The sequence below is a fragment of the Eutrigla gurnardus genome, assembly GCF_963514095.1.
Source record: "Eutrigla gurnardus genome assembly, chromosome: 5".
In the NCBI taxonomy this organism is placed as follows: Eukaryota; Metazoa; Chordata; class Actinopteri; order Perciformes; family Triglidae; genus Eutrigla; species Eutrigla gurnardus.
Window position 1 is genome coordinate 26,599,912 of NC_139919.1, and position 19,556 is coordinate 26,619,467.

The window sequence follows — 19,556 nt, forward strand, 5'->3', positions numbered from 1 at the left end:
AGTGAGACAGAAAACACCTCCTTCGCTCCGAGAGTCTTCTCCTCTGCGCGCGGATGAATTAAACGCTGAAGATTACGCGCAATTAAGAGGCAGTCCCGGGCAACAGCGGCTCACGCTCTCCTCGTCGGCTTCCTGCTCGATTCTTCCCAGAGGAATCACTTTGGACCATCTCTGGGATGCCAAACAGGCAGGGTAACTAGTAGGTGAGGGAGGCGTGGCCTACAGAGCGAGTGGGGAACGCCCACCCCAAACACAGTTAATAACGCGGACAATCAGCTGTCCACCAAAAAAAACCCGCTGCCCAGCCCACCCGCCTGCTTGTCCCCGCCTCGTCCCACGCAGCGTCCCGCCCCAGCCACTTAGCCAGAAGCTGTGCGCGCGGTGTGCCTGTGTGTGTGTTTGTGTGCGCGCGCGTCCTCGTGCGTCGTCTTGGCTTGTTTAGAGTTGACAATTAACGTATTCGCGACTATCAAACATCAGCTCAGGGGAGGACATTAGTTTAATCCATACAGTTCGCCCACAGAGACGAAAGGGCAAGAGCGAGCACGGAGACCCGGAGCGGCTCTGACATCCATCGTCTATCTGCCGCGTTGTCACTCGAGCCGCAGCTATGGAAGTGTGCCCGCAATCTGCCTGGAAAACAAGACGACACCGAAGCCGATCAAATGTTTACACCATCATCACAATAAAGGCTGGTTTTGTGTGCGACTACCAGAATACAGCATCCGCACAACGAGGGGGAACAATTAGGAGGAATAGTTTGCACCACTCGTGTGTTTTTTGGGTCAAATTACTTCAACATTAATACAACAAATCTGCATGTGTGTTTGAATTTCCCACAGTGTGCACTTCTAAGAAGAAGAAACACACAAAAAACACTTAATTCGAACATTTAAAATGAATATTTCATCGCTGTATTTTCTCATAAGAAACGAATCAACGTGGAGCGGTCCAAGCGCTCGCTCAGAGTATCAACTCTGGCAGATTATGAGCTTAAAGAAAGTTTCAGCTCACAAAAAGGCTGGCAACCGCCGCGCACATTTTTTTTTTTTTTTTTTTCTTCCTCTGTTACAGCCCGATGGTTTTGAAAATTAGCTTTGATTAGATGCATTACATAAATCTTGCGGGACTAAGTGCCGAATCCAACATAAATATGAGGATTACAGCTAAACTGCGCTGTGTCCCGCTGTCCAAAAAAGAAATTGCAATCACTCAACAATAAGTGCTCAAAAACAAATTACGTGAAATAAAAAAAAAAAAAATGTGCAAAGAGTGGCTCCGACCACGAAACTGCACGGTGGGCTCGCATGCAAAAAAGAAAAGAAAAGATAGACAAGTCCAGCTCTCCTCCTGCTCTCCATCAGTCCATCATTGCAGAGTAATTTCGAAATTGTCAAATCGAATTGTCTCGGGGCCATCTGTTCAATAAGCACTGTTTGGTTTATTATAATGAAATGGAAAGAATGAGATAGTCGGTTTGTCTGTTTGTTTTATCAGCGGGTGGGCATCTTTGAAAATGATGAGTTTATCAGGAAATCGCTGAAAGGAATCCGTTTGACACGTTTAAATTGCTGGCATCACATGTTGAGAATTACATCTCTGTAGTTTTCATAAATCCCATGTTCAGCATTGATCCGGCAGACCCAGACGCACAAGAGTCTCCGCGGAGTCCGATATATAGGCCATAAACGGTCAAGGTTGGACGCCACACCACCGCCATCATCTCATCATTGTCTATAGATGTTTATTTATGTCCCCCTGCTGTGGGAGGAGAAATGTGAGCAGCCCCACCACGTGAGTACAAGATATAACAAATAGTGATAAATAAAAGAAACATGAGATTAAATGTCTCTCTCACACACACACACACACACACACACACACACACACACACACACACACACACACGTTCCTTCTATCCTTCAGCACATTTGTTTGATTGTGGCCGGCTCTCTCGCCATGATCCTGTCTGCCTTGGTTGGCATGCGGGCCAGCGCGAACACCCGAGGCCCCTGGGGTGGCATATATTTATATCCCCGAGCACCAACACGCTCTGTTAGCCCAAATATCACCGTCTCGGTATCCAAAAACAGAGATGTCAGTTGGGGCCCGGTGATCCAGCCATGTTAATGCTGTCGTTTACTAACTCCAAGGCACCCAGACATAAAGGTTTGTGAAAAAAGAATCTGGCCATTACGCACTGGCGGGAATGCGCACGGCGTGTAAACGATGCAAAGGCGCGCGCATGTGTGTGTGTGTGACTTCCAAGTGTCCACATATGGGAAGGCTATTAAAAAAAAACCCTGTTATAACTCTAATAGACATTTTGAAGTAAGTGATCAGAAAGGAGTTGTAGGCGCTGCCGGCCGCCTCCTGTACAACCACCAGATGTTCTCGTAAATCAGAAGGTTGGGCTGATGATAATAATGGCCTGATTGAATTGAAGACTCGTAAAACTGACTTGTTGTAAAAAAAAATCAGGCATATGCTTATGAGAATGGGCCTCATGTCGAACAATATGCTCTCTAGGCGACATAAAAGCAGACACGTATAGATGTCCTCCACTTAAATACAGAGACAAGATAGAAGCGGAATGTAATTTCCTTGATAAAATGCAAAATCTAAAATGTGCACGGAAATATTTGGTGACTACTAAACCAAAAAACAAATGCAATTGGAAAATTAAATCAAGGGCAAACAATGAGGAATAGTTTGTACTTATTAAAGTTGTCATAAATTAAAGTTGAATTTCCCCTTTCTGTGCGACACATTTGTGGCATCCCAATGATGACCTCTCCCATGTTTAATTCATTTCAGCTGATTCCGTCGAGCAGAAACCATTGCCCCTGTATTTGGTGCAATGTTGCCATCTCGTGGCGTTAAAAGGACATTGCACGGTTACGTTTTGCTTTCACTTAAAATCAATTGTATTCTCACATCGTAGTACTTGGATAGTAAGTGGAATACAGAGGGGAAAAAATGAAATATTTTCAATAAATGTGGACAAGGTCAACGAGACTGAATTCACGGGAACAAGTTGGGAATGCAATTGATCAAAGTCAGAAGATAAAACCGTTAGAATTAATTATGTATTCAGTCTAAATCTGTTCCTTTCAAATCTTCCTGAGCTGAAGCCATTTGTTGCTTAGTTGATTTCAGTCATATTTTGAGCAAAACTGCGTCTGAGTCAGTACCCGTTTATATATATATATATATATATATATATATATATATATATATATATATATATATATATATATATATATATATATATATATATATATATATATATATATATATATATATATATATATATAGACACACACAAGATACTGCTTGTTTGTTTATTTGCACCGATGCTGTTTTTTCTCATTAGGCACCATCTAAATCTGTGAAAATGTATCCGTTTTTTTTTGCTTGCTTTGTTTTGTGTCGCCATTTTATTCTTGTAAAGTCCTCTGTGTGCCTTTAATTGCCCCCCAGGGACAAATACAGTGTTTTGAATTAAATTGAAATACACGTTTCAATGCTTTTTTTTGGTCATATATGATAGTAAACTGAATATCTTTGGGGTTTGGACTGTTTGTCAGATAAAACAAGCATTTATATGTCACTATAGGATCTGGGAAATTGGAACAGGCATTTTTTTCTATTTCTTTTCTATTTCTAGACAAAATTAATTGCTTAATTACCCCCAAAAATTGGCATCTACTAATGAAAATAACTGTTAGTTGCAGCCCTTCAGTATCTACATCTTTTCTATCAGAACACTGTAATTTGAAGGAGATTTATGGTGATACAGTAGAACATCTTGCATCACTACCAACTGTCCCACACAGCATGCATTATAACACTGACAGTATATCACATTGTTCTGTCCCATGACTTTACATGGACGGGGAATTGGAGGGACACAATTAGAAACATTTCCCAAAATGTGCCCTCTGTAACATTTAGCAAGTAGAAATCTTAAAGGTCAGGGGTGTCGGGTTAATGTGTAGTATGTCGGCCCTGAAAGTACTTACATGACTTGACCGCTTCTGCTTTTTATGACGGGGAAGTGAAGAGAAGGTTCACCAAGACCTCCTGACCAGCCGAGTTGGGGACCAGAAGACTGGCTCCCTATTCTTTAGCTGTGATGCTGTTCGTTTGGGCTTTTCTTTCATGTGATGAGGAATTTTTGTAAAAAATAAATCTGGTTATCCACTTGACTAATAATGCCCTGACATTTGGTTTGGTTGTTTGTTTGCTGAAGGGTGATTAGTTCTACTATTACAAAGTGCATTTAACCAAAAGTTCCTTCTCAGAAAAACCCAACTTTTTCTTCAGTTGGGATTTAAAATGTGAATGAATTATCTGTAATTATATATATATATATATATATATATATATATATATATATATATATATATATATATATTTATATTGATCTGAGAAGTAATAGCTACCACTGTCAAATAAATGTGAATTTTTTCCTTCTGTAATAAACTGGGACTAGAAGTATAAAGCAGTATGAAATGGAAAAACACAAGTTAAGTAAAAGTACCTAAAATGTGTACTAAATTACACTTTCCACTGTCCGGACCCCACACATGGCTCCCGGGTGAGTTGATGGGTGATGAGGAGAATAACAATGAAAAATAATATTGCCGTTACACAAAAACTACGCTATAGATTTACTGTAAATCACAAAATACTTTCACCCAATCTAAAAAAAACACCAGTGAATGAGGAGTCACATGTTGACAATGCTTCCTTTTATGAAAGTTGCCAAAAAGGTTGTGAACCACTGCCCTAAAGTAACCTTTATACTTCTCACTGTGATGTCATAAATGAGATAGAGTCACAAGCACTGGATTACTAGCATGTTATGAGAAGGTTAAACCTCAATCACTCTCATTGTCAGGCTGAGTAACACAATCACTTCCTCTGCTTGTCAGAACGTCAGTCTGCTCACAGGGACGTTTCAAACCGAGCATAATGAGGAACTAAGTCTGAGAGCCCAGTTTTCATATTACTCTACCTTTATATGGATATTCTGACAAATCCAGGAGAAAGACCGAGAGCTTAAACGAGAGATGGGAGGAGAAGGCAACGCAAAAACTACATGCGTGTCTTGGCAACAGAGGAAATACCTTGTGCCTTACCTTCTTCCAGAGAACAGGCTAGTTGTGTTATTTGTTGCAGGGAGAGTTTCCACCAAAAGTCTCCTTCACCTAACAGGTTAGGGGAAAGCCATACGACTGCATGGCCGACAACATGTGGTTTATCGATCATTTAGAAACAACTATTGAAGTTTCTGTTACCACGCTAAAGGTACATCGTTTTGAGAGTGAGTACAGGACTTAGTGTTAAAAGGTGATCCGGGAATGTTGTATGATAGAAAACTTTGTCCAAAAGTTTCAGTAAAAACTTTGACAATGTTCTCGTTCCCGTCTAAACATCACTTCTTCTAATTGGGACAAAGATGAAGCTGCTGATTGTATTCAGTATAACGACGTGTGAGATACTGATGTCTTGCATTAGGTAGGAAACAAAAAGAGAACAAGAGTGTGCTGAATATCATTTTATTTCTTCACTTATCGTTAAGAATGCATATTACAAACCACGTGATATAAGATCAAATAAATATATAAAAGCATATAAATTAACTAAGAAACTAACATTTCAAGAGATGTCCCGTTTGGGGATAAAGTTCATGATCTGGTTTGCTGCAATTTGTTCTTCTTGTGTCTCCTGAGCCTGTAATGGAATACAAATAATAAGGAATAAATATTCCAAACAAGCAAGTAATATGCATTAAATTTAGCACATTTCAAAACAAAAACATCATGGAAGTTTGTCAAGATTAATCATAATGTGTGTAGAAAAGTAATAAACAGTAATATCTCACATTTGATCATTTTCTTGTGATAATGATGCAGCAATGACGGTATGAAAGGTATAACATGAATACTGCAAGCAGATGTTACTTTTCTACATTATTTCAACAGAAAGCCGTGCAAATGTCTGATTTTGCAGAAAACACGAAGCAAAAGAAGACATTAAAAGCTACTGATATAGAGTTTGGTTTGCAGCTACGTGGAGAATCAGGTCACCAACAAAGGATGGGAGAACACTGAGGATAACTGGTCCCACTATAAACCAGTATAAACCACTGACCTGATGTGGCTCCACTCGCTCCACTGGGAGTTGCAGAGAGCATCCTTAGCCCGGACACAGACGGCCCGGGCCTTGTGCTTGACTTCAAACTGACAAATGTGTGTAGAGTGGACGGTCGAGGTCTGAGAAATAAAAAAAAAAAAGAATGACATCACATATTTTATTTGTTTCATTTGACACACGTTTTATTTTTCGAGACATTTCTTTATTTTCACTCCACCGTTGGTTGGTCCTTCTTACCTTACTGGCATTCGAGTCCGTGCACGGGTTGTCACACCCCTTGCATCGCCTCCTGAGCTGTGCAATCTGGAAAGTTAGAGGGAAGTAGGAGTAGGGACTGCTCCAGGAACTCGGGTAACTCCACTCTATCACCGTGGTGTTCACTTTACTGATCCTCACCTTGTCAGGTTTCACTATCGAGGACGAACGCGAGTGAGATGACAACAAAGACGGGAACAGAAAAAAAAAATGTACACAAACAACGCTGTATTATGTGCAGAACAATAACAACGTCCCGGAGATGTCTCACCTATCTCTGACAGGTAGAAGTACTTAGAGTAGTTCTCTATCAGGAAGTCCTCCGTCCTCACATAGACAGTGAAGTGGATCTGCCGGCTCTCCTCGGCGTAGGGGCAGTGCTGTTGGTCCAGGCACAAGATCCTGTTCCCGCTGCCGTCCACTGAACAGTTGAAGTTAGTCTGACCCGAAGAGCACGTCCAACGCTGACCGCTCTCATCCGCAGAACACTGGGTGTCATCGTCGTCAGAAAAACTGCAGAAAATAGGAGAAAAATGTGCCGGTTTTGTAATTTTGCCTTTGAATTTCATGCCAAGAAGCTGCAACAACGTGAGAAAAAAATGACCTCGATCCCTAAATGACATTTAAAAAAATAATTCTTTGAATGGTATTTATGGATGTCACTGTGTCCCCTCGGCTCTGACATGAGTCTGAACACTGTGTTATCATTGGAGAGCGAGACAGAAAACGTTTCAGCAGTCTGTGAGCTTACCGTCGAGCTTTGATAAATGCTACTTTGCCAACGCGATTGCTGTGCCAGGTCCAAGAGCAGTGGAACTCTCCGTTGTAATTTTGGGCGAAGCACTTTAAATAATCTCCTAATGAAAGAAGTAACAGACATGGGAACACAGACACACACACGGGGAAATCTGTCAGTCGAAGTACTTTCCCCAAATTGTAGCTGCTGTATAAGAGTGAGAATGCAATATTTCATGCCTTGGTTGGTTTTCACAAGAATTCTCTTCTTGTTTATTTGGTCCCTTTGGATCAGGACCTCCGTGTGATTGAGGAGGGACCCATCCTTGCCGTGGCAGGTGTAGTTTCCACCTCCTAAGCTTTCCTCCAGCTCCAGCAGATACGCGTTTCCTCTCTGTGCCTCCTCCACTCCGTTCTTCCTCCAAAAAATATCCGTGTCGTTGATGTCTCTCCTCAAAAGCTCCTCTGGCTGCTCCAGGCAGCTCAGGGACTGCTGGCTCAAAGTGCCATCCACCTCCACAACCAGAACTAATACACAGGAGGACACACAGGATTTGAAAATAGGTTAAGGATGAACGATTTGAACTTGGAGTGAGTAATGTGTTTTTAAATTAAGGGGTCAAGCATACTGTGGGGCTTCAGAGTCCAGTGGCTCGTTGGATTTTGGCGACTGACTTGCAGAAACGCACAGATGATGAAAACAAATGACTTCATCTGAGAAACGAGGACAGGATGGAGAAAGTGAGCCGGTTTCAGAAAGAGAGCACAAGGTAAATAACAAATTAACAAAATCAGAAAAAATAGGTCTCTTGAACGCAAATCCAAAGATATTACATATTGAAAAAGTAATATGGATGTCGTAAATATAATATTAAGTTCATATATTAAACAATACAAAAATATGTAAACAGGAAAATAATACAAAATTGACACATACCTGAAATCACACTTGATCACAAGATATATTTTAAACACTATGTCCTATATCAACGTTGCAACGACCAACTAGCTATTTATATATCCATGTAAAAAGAAGTTAATCAAATATCTGCATGTACATAAAAGAAACTGCCATGATTTTATCGTAAATGCATCCAGTTTAAATGCAGTTAATAATACTTGAATGGAACAATGTCACATATTATTAATATTTTTTTTTTTACTATTTAAAATAAAGTAAAAACGTCAGAGACAATTCAGCACAAAAGCCATCTTACCTTGGCAATAATCCCTCCGGTTCTGTGATTCCGGACGCCTTTTATGCGAGCACGCTGACACTTCAGGGACAAACTTCCCCATCGTCGTGTAGAACAGAGAAAAGTCCAGAGGAACTTCGATTTCCAGCCCTGGAGGTATTCACCCACTTTTTTTTCTTTTTTACTCACTTCACTTCACTTTTTTTTTTCTTTTTTTCTTTTTTTTTGTGTGGCCTAAAATCATTTTATGGTGGGTGATTTATTGCGTGTTTGCTCATTTTATTTAGCTATTAACTAACTGTGTGCAGCGTTTGTTTACATGTTTCTTCCTCTTTCATTTTCACTTCAACACACCTTTTGTTACCAGTTGGCAAATTGACTGATCTTACAGACAAACTTCTTCAATGCTTTAGTAATAAAGTGTTTTGCTCTTGGGGCTGCCCCCCCATTACCAGAGGATTGTTTCCACACATGACGTTATACTATGTTATTGTTATAAATTAATGTATCCTATGACAACAATATATATCTAAACTAGTAGAGCACAACTACAAATCCTCCACAATATACTGTAACAAAAACAGCTAACGTTAGCCGTAACGCTAGCTTAATTTAACGTATCCTTAAAGTGAATTACGTGAGGTTACGTTCACGACATCACTTAGGAACGTCACAGTTATAATCCGGAAAGATGAAAGGTGATATTTAAATCATACTTGTTGGAAATTATTCTCAAGAACGAACATAAAATGTAAAAAAAAAAAAAAAAAATGACCTACTTTCGCGTCCCCTAGCAAAACTTTCTGCCATGAAAGATTTGACGTGTTTCCAGGAAATACACTGGGCCTTTAATTGCTCGCGCTCCACCTGTAGCATCGGTAATAAAGACTTCCGGCCCAGACCCTTCAGAATAAAAACCGATAACTGGACGCAGCAAAATTAAAAAATAAAAGTATTGTATCATACTCATACTTTATACTCACATTATTATGTTTTAACTTTTAGACTTAAGCACCCATCTAGGCTTTTAATATTTTATGCTTACCTTCCATGCCACCATATTGTAATTCTACCATTAGTCTTTATAATACACATATTCACTATATAAATGTTTATCATGCCTTTTCTGGCCCTCAAATATGTTATAATATACAGTCTTATAAGATGTGTTTAACATTATTCCCATAAAATACGTTTTATCTATGTATCTCCACCAACATAACAACTGCATAACATCATCAAACACTATTATTTATTTTTTTTAATCATAATTTCTATTTCCTCATGTGTATTTGTAGCTCTTCCACTATTCATTGTCTGCTGCAACAATAGGCCTATTGTCACACAACATACTTGAACAAGAAAGAGATAAGGCTGGAAGATTTGTGAAGATTTTGTTTTAATTATCTGGTGTTACGTAACAGTGTGTGTGTTTGTCGGTGTGGCAGGTGTTTCACTTTTTATTACCGATGAATGATGTCAGTGCATTCCCATTATCATCTGAAAACATCCGGGTGTAGTGTGGGAATTATGACGGCCACTATTGATATTTGTTTGTCAGACAGGGATGTGAAAGTCCAATAAAAAAAAATATGTAAACAATACATCATCAGAGCCATCAAAATGATTGATTGAAATTATTTCCATGATTTCCCAATGATGTCACTCGTTAATATGCATGCCATTGAGTAGTACGCGTCATCTTTAAAACAGGTTTGACAATCATCAATTGCCAGGTGTATTTATAGCCACAGCAAACACAAAAGACATCAGATAAATTGATCAACAGATGATGTATGACGTGTTCACTGTAATAAAATAAACTACAGGAACAGGCTAAGTATTACATTTGGGGAAGACGTAAGCAGGGTAATACAATGGACAACAGAGGAGATAATGAGATTTGATATATGAAAAAGAAACACAAGTGTTTCAGTGTACGTGATGACAACATATTACCATGCAGCGATGTGGTGACATCATGGCCGATACTGTTTGGCTTTCACTCTGCAGGTCAGAGTTAAAACAGAACATGATCCCATGACTGACTCATGTTCCCTATTGTTGCATCTCGGCCATGTCCACGTGTACATGCATGTTTTTAATGTACGATCTACACAGAAAAACACTTCATTTTCTACTCAGGTAGACAAAACTCCTCTGTATTTTTAAATAGCAAATCATTGTTTGACTCTATAATAATACAGAATCCTGAATAACACATCTTTAAAGGAGAACAGTCATTTATAAACACTGATTTGTGATGTGTTTAAGAGATACATTATGTCTAAGGAATGCACTTCTTTTTAATTGAACGTGTTAATGTAAAAAAGTAAACATTCATGGGTTAACTTTTCCTACTTTCATGACTTTTGCTAATAAACATGATTTTGAACTGATAATGTGTTTCAGAAGTAGAATATTCTACTAAGTTATTTTTTTGAGACTCACATCAAGGCTTTTCTACATATTTGTTTTAATAAGGTTCAGATTCAGATTCCAATAGATTTGCATAAAATGGTAATTTGTCTTTGGAACACACACACACACACACACACACACACACACACACACACACACACACACACACACACACACACAAAGAATGGGCTTTTCAGTAAAGTGGGTGACAACTTGTGTCTGGCAGTCTGACAATTAAAAAATATTTCCATATTCACAGATCCTGGAAAAACATCTCAGGCACAAATTATTATTAAAAGCAAAGAACTTTTATGTCATAAAATTCATCATGAGGTCTTTAATTAACAACAATTCTTCAATGTGCTAATAAAAAGCATGATTCAGGTGGTATTAAGTTTCTTTGAAACAAGTTTGGCTGTTGCAAATCAGTGATATATAAACATAATGTCATAAGAACATTAACAACAAGTAAAAATGATTATTATCTTTAAGTATTAAAGTAACCAAGTGGTGGTAATAGTTCTCTGTGCTGAGTGCATTGTTCTTCCACTGGCATGTATAGCCTATTTAAACTCTCATTCTTGTTTAATTCGTATTTTAAACATAGTTGTGGGATCAGTTAAACCCTAAACAACAAGGAACTAAAAACAAAAAAAGAGTATTAAATTATTTTAGTCAGTCTGTGCAGTGTTTGAGTCTGACCACTAGATGTCGCCAGAGGGTTACAGGTGAGTGCACGATTTTAATGCTGTTTCTGTTAAAAAATGAAATGTCCAAAAAAAAAAAAATCCATGTATTGAATTTTTGTTATCTGATGCAATAGTCATACATGCACATGCAATAATATTAAATCATAATGTGGAGGATGTGCTCTTTGGCTTAGGACAGATCCTACACTTTAATTAAGTTGGGCCGGTGTCCTCGCTCAAGTGTCAAAGCTGGATGTTTGGCAGCTGTTGGCGATTACACGGCCGGCCGAGAGGCTACGACTCTTGATCTGTGGCTCTGCACAGGAATGTCTCCCAGATGCCCCCAAACCGTGACAGCTGGAATGAAATCAGTGATCTCATCTAAAGGAGGGGAAAGTAGGGAAACAAAAGGAAAGAGGAGACGGCAGTAATGATGTAATGTGTGTGAGATAGCGAGAGGGAAGGAGTGGACGGACGTGCAGAAAAAGGTCAAGTCATATAGGATTCTGCGCCCTGATCCACACCTCCCTTCTCTCTGATTGTCGAGGCCCTTTGTGCTTCTAAGCAGATATGTTTTTCAGACAGACCTCACGTTTTAATTTGTTTTGACTCTATGAAAGTGTCTTTATGCAAATTCCCTTCGGAAGATGTTCTTTTGGGGGAAAAACGAGAGAGACTGCACTTTCTTTGACTGTAGTTCCTGCTTTTAACATTCCTCTCAGCAGAGAACCGCTTGTTAATATAACGGCAGATTTATTGTGCTAGTAACAATGAAGTCAAACTGTCAAGTGAGGAATTTCCAGCCTTGTGAAATGGTCCTCGAGTTTTGACTACAGCATGCTGAATGAATAATAAACCTACATTAAAACAAAAGGTTTAACGTATTTATACGAGACTATCACCTCCGTTTATGTCAAATCATCTTTCGATAGAATCGAGCAGAGAGGCTCGAACACCAAAGTCATGTCTGAGAGTAAATAAGTTCACGGGGTTCAATAAGTTTTAAATGCGAGTCTCGCAGCAGATGAGGAGTTATTAATATTAATGAAACCAGCCTCCCACAGTCTCTATCGTCCTCTCTCAGAGAAATATCGGCTGGTGCCGCGCCGTTTATCGTCCTCTCTCAGAAGAACGGGGTCAGTGAGGGGTAGCCTGCCGGGGAGACGGGGTAGGTGGAGGGATTTTCTCAGGCACTATATCACCTTTTCACAGACTGCCTACAAAGTTTCTTCTTTAACAACTGGAGGAAGAAGAAAAGAAGAAAAAAAGTCAATTTATGTAAGTTTTGACACAACTTTCAAACCAAACACTTGTTACGGAGCAAAATGTCGAAGCTTGTGGAAGATCAATGTCATCCCACAGTTCCTTTGTGTATGTTTTTTGTCTTTTTTTGTTCTGGTGATTGATCCCAATTGACGAAGCGAGGAGGGAGGGAACAGTCGATTGAAGCACCAGGAAATGTAAAAGGCATCGATGTTCCTATTGTGCACTGAAGAAGAAGAAGGCCATTAATACGGGGAAGTGGCCGTTGGCGGCTTCGTTGGAAAGCCACGAAGGGGGAAGGTATTCATTATCCCGCCGTTGATATCTTAGGAAATCCTGTAATCATAATTGCTATTTTTGAGTCCTCGGTTTGAGGAGAAGATGTGGGGAACAAAATTCTAAGTGGCCGTCGTCCCTTTAACAGTTGTATTCATCTAAATAATGATAGCAGGGGTGTTGTATTTTAGGGGAACACGTAGGACTGATATTATAACACACAGTGGATCCATTTAATTTAAACTGAATGTCCTTCTTTATTCCCAGGGAGGATAGATTTCCCTTTCTAAGAGCACATGGGGTGTGGGATAGAGATTTTTTTTTGCCTTACTCTGTGGGTGGTACTGCAAAATAAAAAAAAGGAGCTGCTTGAAGCACAAGATGTTGTTGTTTCTGTCTGACAGCTTTATCAGACTGTCTCATGAGGTCAGTGACTGTCGTCTGTGTGTGTGTGTGCATAAAGTGCGTACGCTTCCAATCAAAGATGATAAATAAGCAGAGTGACTCACAGATCACGTCGCCTTTTAAGTGTTCTTTCTTCCAGAAACGGCCCGTAACAGCGACTTCAGGCCGGGCCAAACGGACTCGCTGGACCTCCTCTGTGAACCTTTAGGGGGGGGGGCCTGGCTGTTATCTCAAACTGTTACGCACGGCGCCAAGCAAGTGTCGCTTCATGTATTTTCATTTTTCTGGAATTAATGTGTTTCTTTCCTATTCTGGGTGTCCTTATAGTGGCACAGGTCAAACGTCCGTACTCTCCTCGGGGATCCTGCATTCTTCCTGGGAGTCTTCTTCAGCGGGAAAAGCAAAGTAATTTGAGACAAAACGGGCTAATCCGGCCCGTTTTGTGCAAAGTAGGACATCGCAAGTTAACATACTTTTTTGGCATGTCTGGTCATGATATGTGACAGAGAGACAAAGACAACATGAACGTTGTGTTTTACTTAGGCAGCTTCACTTAAGTGTTTTGTTTTTTTTCGGTTAAGGATTACGACGAGGCTAATGTTACCTCGGAGGTAATCTTATCTGCAGTCGGGGATTGTCCAACCTTGTTCATTGTCCTGCTGTGAATGTGTTGCTGCATGCGGAAATGTAATATTTTAACAACCCCTTTGTGTGTGTGTCACGTGTCAAAGCATACACATGCATAACCAACCATTGGTCTAAAGTATTGATTATCATTTAACAATTTGCTCTTTTCAGAGAATATGTTATCCTTGGTGTCAATTTGACCCCTTTTAATGTTTAACCTCTCTAAAAAAAGTAATTTTTGTTGATATTTACTGATTTTTCCTATTTGAATTGGGAAAACGTATGTTTTCAATGTCCTGTACACACTTCTGTTTTACTAAATGGGTTATTTATCTGTTGTCAACAAAGAAACATGAAGAACCTTAAGCATAAACCTGGGTAACAGTGTGGATTATAATCATTTTCTGAAGATTTAAGGGGTCAAATTGACCCGAAGGATAAAAGATGTTTTTAAACTTTGAGTGTACCAGGAGAGTTAAACTGTTATGTGCTGTCGAATGACTCTTAGAAACTTTGCATCTATCTTCCTCTTACAGTACATCTGTGACTGTGAATGTAATCATAATTCAGAAAGACTCGGAGACGATGATTACAGGAACAGGCTTAAACTGGGCCGACCCTCTGGGAAAGACTGCAGCGTATTCTTGTCAGTCAGGCCTGTTGAGTGATGCTGAGCAGCCTTCTCGTATTATCTACTCAGAGACAGTCTGTGCTTTATGATAGAGAGAGAGAGGAGTCTACGGGGTTCGTCAGGCTATACATTAGATTGAAGCTGTGCTTCATACCTCCGATGCATTCAGGTGTGATTGCGGACCAATCGGGGGACGGGTAATTGGCCTTATATAGCGCCTGCCAACACAATCAATGTAATGGACTATTTCGGTCCGGTCACGTTGTACTATCTGAACAGCGCGGGCTGATATGTGGAGAAGTTGACCTGTGATGCCGTGCCAGTGGAATGTCAGATGTCCAACAAGGCTCTTCAAAGGCAGAGTCATGCCACGACATTGTCTTCCCTTTCTTTACCGGATGAACGGCTCGAGTGTGTGTGTGTGTCTTTGTGTGTGTGTGTGTGTGTGTGTGTGTGTGTGTGTGTGTGTGTGTGTGTGTGTGTGTGTGTGCCAGAGAGAGAGGCCGGTGGATCGCGTCCAAACTGTCTGAAATTTCAGGAGAAAACCTCCAGGAAATGATTCATCGTAGTCGCATCAATGGCCTCAGAGTCCACAGGACATTTTGACATGTGTTTTTTGATTTGATCCAAACCTTTCATTGAAGCTTACAGCACAAATGCTCTTCATTTATCACTGATTTGCAACAGCAAACTTGTTTCAAAGAGTCTTAATACCACCTGAAACATGCTTTTCATTAGCACGTTGAGGAATGGTTGTAATTAAAGATCTCATGACGCATTTTATGACATATAAAAGTACTCTGCTTTTAATAAGAATGTGTGTCTGAGAGCTTTTCCAGGATCTATGAATATGCAAAAAAAAATTAATTGCCAGAGACAAGATGTCTCCTACTTTACGGAAACGTCCATTATTTTGGTGTGTGTGTGTGTGTGTGTGTGTGTGTGTGTGTGCACGTGAGCAGCACACACATGCATCACCCCGCACAGCGGAAGTCGAACACCCGAGTGAAGCTAAGAAAAAGCCAAACAGAGCTTTGAGCGGAGGGCGACCGCCAAGTCCCAAAATGTCCACTGACAACACATTTAATTTGTTCACCCTTCTATGACTTAATGTGGGAGCAACACGAAGGGTGAAAAACTAAATATTTCAAAAATGGACCACATTTATCTCTACAACAAAAAACATAAATATGATTTATTTCCCACAATTAGGGACAATTAGGTCGAAAGACAACAAAGAAAAAATGTTCCCATGGTCATAACTCATGCAAGTTCTGCCTCGACTTATCTTCTCCCTATAATGTGAACTCAGCTGTTTGCTATTTCTGCGGAATCCCATATCGATTTTTTTCTCCCTTTCTCAAGTCTTTCCCTATATTTCCACTTTCTTCAGAAGTGCACTCACTAAGGGCAACAAACTGCCTGCGCATCTCTTGAGTCAAAATCTTGTGATAGAATATTTCAGATTTGGAAGAGTTGCTGAGAACAGTGTCAGACAACTCAGGTATACGGGGTGATTTGAGGTGAGTAACTCCATGCAAAAACACATATTTATGTCGTTTCGCCACACTGTTTGAGCTAAACAAGCGCCGTCGTGTCTCGTACGGTCCCAACCTGTGTTGCATAGGTCTTGGAATTATTGTCTGAGGCCCAGAAAAGCAGATAAAACTTGCCCCTATGGGTTAGCATTGAAGCTATTCTGGAAGGCTGGCAGGCAGGTACACATCTCGGGCTAGGCAACGTCAATTTTTGTTGGGTTTTTTGCTTCTAATAAGTCGGGATGAACCTGGGGACAATGGGGTAAAAAATGACCGGATTTCTCCTTCAACACTCATAAGATGAGCTACGATGCAAGTCATTTAAATCTAAAACAGACAGGATGCTAGTGTGACTGGGCAGCACATAACAATGTTCCTCTGTTACAATTAATTATTGTTATTGGATTAATACGTTTAATTAAGTGGGTTCCTGTTTAGCATGAATATTTTTAATAAAGCTTATTTGGCGAGTTATAATTTGAACATGTGGAGTTTTAATCTGTCATTGCTTTTCTCATTTAACAAGCATGGAAAATGTGGCCCTATCTAGACCTATTCCTCTGAAGCCCATTAACTACAAATGTATTTAATATTGTCTGTGTACATTTACTCTATATGGCAAGAACATAATGTTCCAAGTATTTGCCTTAGAAAAGTAATCTATCACAATAAATGTGTTGTCACCCTTATATTTGTTTTTTGTTCCTCTCTTTGATCCGTACATATTTTTCTAGTGATTTTCCAGGGTCATTTTTAGTGTATTATCTCAGTTTATTTTCTTAATGCGAAGACTTATTCTTTCCACGTTATATATGAAATAAACTATGAGTGTTTGGAAAGACATGTGACCAGCAGAAAAGAATTAAAGTCAGGAGAACAAACATGCTTTTCCTTTTTCCCTTTTTTTATCTGGTGCACTACGACATCGAAATATTTCACACTAGACTGACGGCGAGTGCTTCCAGTCAGAGACCGACATCATACCAAACATGGTAACTCGTCGTAGCCACCAAGTCGAGCAGGTGAAGAATGTTAACAATCATCACCAAGCATCACGATAACATATCGCACGCTTTACGTTCAGTAGTTCTCTTGCTGTTTAGGTGGGGGTTTTTACACGGATCATGTTGCACAAAGTCGGCTCTATTTGTGCCTGTGATCTCGCTGCCATAGCAACGGCTGTCAGGGAGAGGCTTACATCCTGTGTAATTCGTGCTTCAAAAACAGAAAAAGCATCAGACAGAATCAGCAGTAATTTACTGTAATATTCCCAGCAGCCCCCACCAACACGCAGCCAACACGCCACGGCTTCTCTGTCTCTGTGTTTCAAGCAGATTTCGAATAAATGTCATACAGTTAGCAACTGTTTTAAAAGTGTAAAAACTAAATTGTAAGAAACTCGTCTATTCAGTCCTCATAATGAGATGTGCTTTGGAAATAAATAAAAAAAAGGTGAAGAGAAAGAGGCCGGGAACATTCAACCTCTCCGCTGCCTCTGCCTCTCACAGCTCCTTCAGGATGCAGTTTTGTCTTGGCTAAATGTTCTATTTATATGCAGGTGAGCGAGCAGGTGGATTCTCGTCTATTATCCCTTTGATTCCTATTTCGTAAACAACGCGTCAGAGATGATGGCGGAGATGGAGAGAAATCAGATTTTATAATTATATCAGCCCTCTTCCGGAACACAGCGCTAATATTACAGATTCTGCTAATGCATCTTTCAGTCAAATTCTGAATTTGAAATATGCATTATTCATTACTTGCCGCCTTGGCATTCATTGCTTAATAGGAGCCATCTGTCTGAAGTGAAGTGGGTTTGAAACTTGCTGGGATCTCTGAATATTCCTCTCTTGAATGTGTTGCTGAAAAAGTATAAATGCTGTCTGAATATATATATATATATATATATATAAATGACGCAGAAGCCTTTTTAAAATACATTTATATTGGAGCACTTCTGGGGCTCGGATGAGTGTGGAACTTTCCCAGTTGAATCATCAGTACAAAAGATGAGAAAATGTGCATACATTACGAAACCTCAAGACCTTTAGACAATACTACATGAAATGCAAAAAAACCTAGCTACAAATATTATGTGCCCTGGGCTTTTATTGTGAAAAGTAAGAACAGAAGTGGATGGGATGTGTTTTGTCAAGATTGAAAGGAGAAATAAAGTTTGCCGTCTTGGCCTCCGTGATGTCGTTTTCTTAAATGTGCAACTCGAAAAATACTTCGACCTGCGATTAATATGCAATGCAATTAATTGCAGTTAAAACAATGTCATTGTAACTCACAAGCTAACAGCTGTGTTCTGAGGTCATACCTGTTCGCTAATGCTATGCTAATGTTAGCTTGCTTCTGCTACCTCAGTAAAAGATAACCATGTGAAGGATGGCCAATGATATGACGTCTACATATGAGGCTAAACAACTTCAAGTACAACAATATGTTGCAAACTGGATAAAGATGGTTAAGCACGACTTTATGGCTAAAATGTGGTTTTCAGAAAGTACAAGGGCAGATTAAAGTCAGAGAAAAGTCTTGTTGCTGTACTAAAAGCAACAACGCCATTAGCAGTATAAGAGTGCAAAAAAAAAAAAAAAAGTTTGCATTTTCATGTAAGTGGTGCACAGCTGCACACAGTTCAGCACTCTCAGCACAAACCTGGTCCAGCCGGCAAGGTCACATTGATCACGTTTGATGCAAAGTGACGGGCAGCATAATGAAGCGGCTCCTCGTCGTTAACAGCCCATGACTGTGCTTATCTGAACCATAAAACAGAAGGTCTCTATCTATCACCTCTGGTCCCATTCGATATCATGCTTCTGCCCTGGATGGGGCGGTGTGGACATCTTTAATAATCATCTCTCAGGCCGATCACACTGCAATATATTGTCAAAATGAACAACTGAGGGGCGAATTCATAAAGATTGTGGCTGCTGATGAATTGCAATCACTTGCATCCGCTCTCTGCCCCATCGGTCCAAATGGATAATTTGCTAATTATATGACACGGTAGGCTGCACGGTGGTGTAGTGGGTAGCACTCTCGCCTCACAGCAAGAGGGTCCTGGGTTCGATTCCCGGGTCAGCCCGGGTTCCTTCTGTGTGGAGTTTGCATGTTCTCCCTGTGTAAGCGTGGGTTCTCTCTGGGTTCTCCGGCTTCCTCCCACAGTCCAAAGACATGCAGGATGGGGATAGGTTAATTGGTGACTCTAAATTGCCCGTAGGTGTGAATGTGAGCGTGAATGGTTGTCTGTCTCTACATGTCGGCCCTGTGATAGACTGACGTCCTGTCCAGGTGTACCCTGCCTTCGCCCAATGACAGCTGGGATTGGCTCCAGCCCCCCCGTGAC

At 40.2% G+C, this 19,556-nt stretch overlaps 1 protein-coding gene across 1 annotated transcript; it reads right to left on the bottom strand.

Moving 5' to 3' along the window:
* Positions 1 to 5,598: 5,598 nt before the first annotated feature.
* On the bottom strand, positions 5,599 to 9,190 carry il12ba (interleukin 12Ba). The gene is made up of 8 exons (XM_084010583.1): positions 8,373 to 9,190; positions 7,785 to 7,869; positions 7,396 to 7,683; positions 7,172 to 7,277; positions 6,692 to 6,933; positions 6,403 to 6,575; positions 6,163 to 6,284; positions 5,599 to 5,742 (listed from the first exon to the last, which is right to left on the bottom strand). Exons 2-8 carry the CDS (start codon positions 7,867 to 7,869, stop codon positions 5,697 to 5,699), a joined length of 1,062 nt encoding a protein of 353 aa, XP_083866709.1. The 5' UTR covers positions 8,373 to 9,190; the 3' UTR covers positions 5,599 to 5,696.
* Between the last annotated feature and the right edge of the window lie 10,366 nt (positions 9,191 to 19,556).

What these genes read in the sequence shown, in the direction of transcription:
- il12ba (XM_084010583.1), bottom strand. Translation starts at nt 7,869, where the DNA reads ATGAAGTCATTTGTTTTCATCATCTGTGCGTTTCTGCAAGTCAGTCGC. An exon ending in TCTTGTGAAAACCAACCAAG is followed by an intron (nt 7,278 to 7,395) that starts GCATGAAATATT and finishes TTCTTTCATTAG; the next exon opens with GAGATTATTTAAAGTGCTTC. An exon ending in GCATTTATCAAAGCTCGACG is followed by an intron (nt 6,934 to 7,171) that starts GTAAGCTCACAG and finishes TATTTTCTGCAG; the next exon opens with TTTTTCTGACGACGATGACA.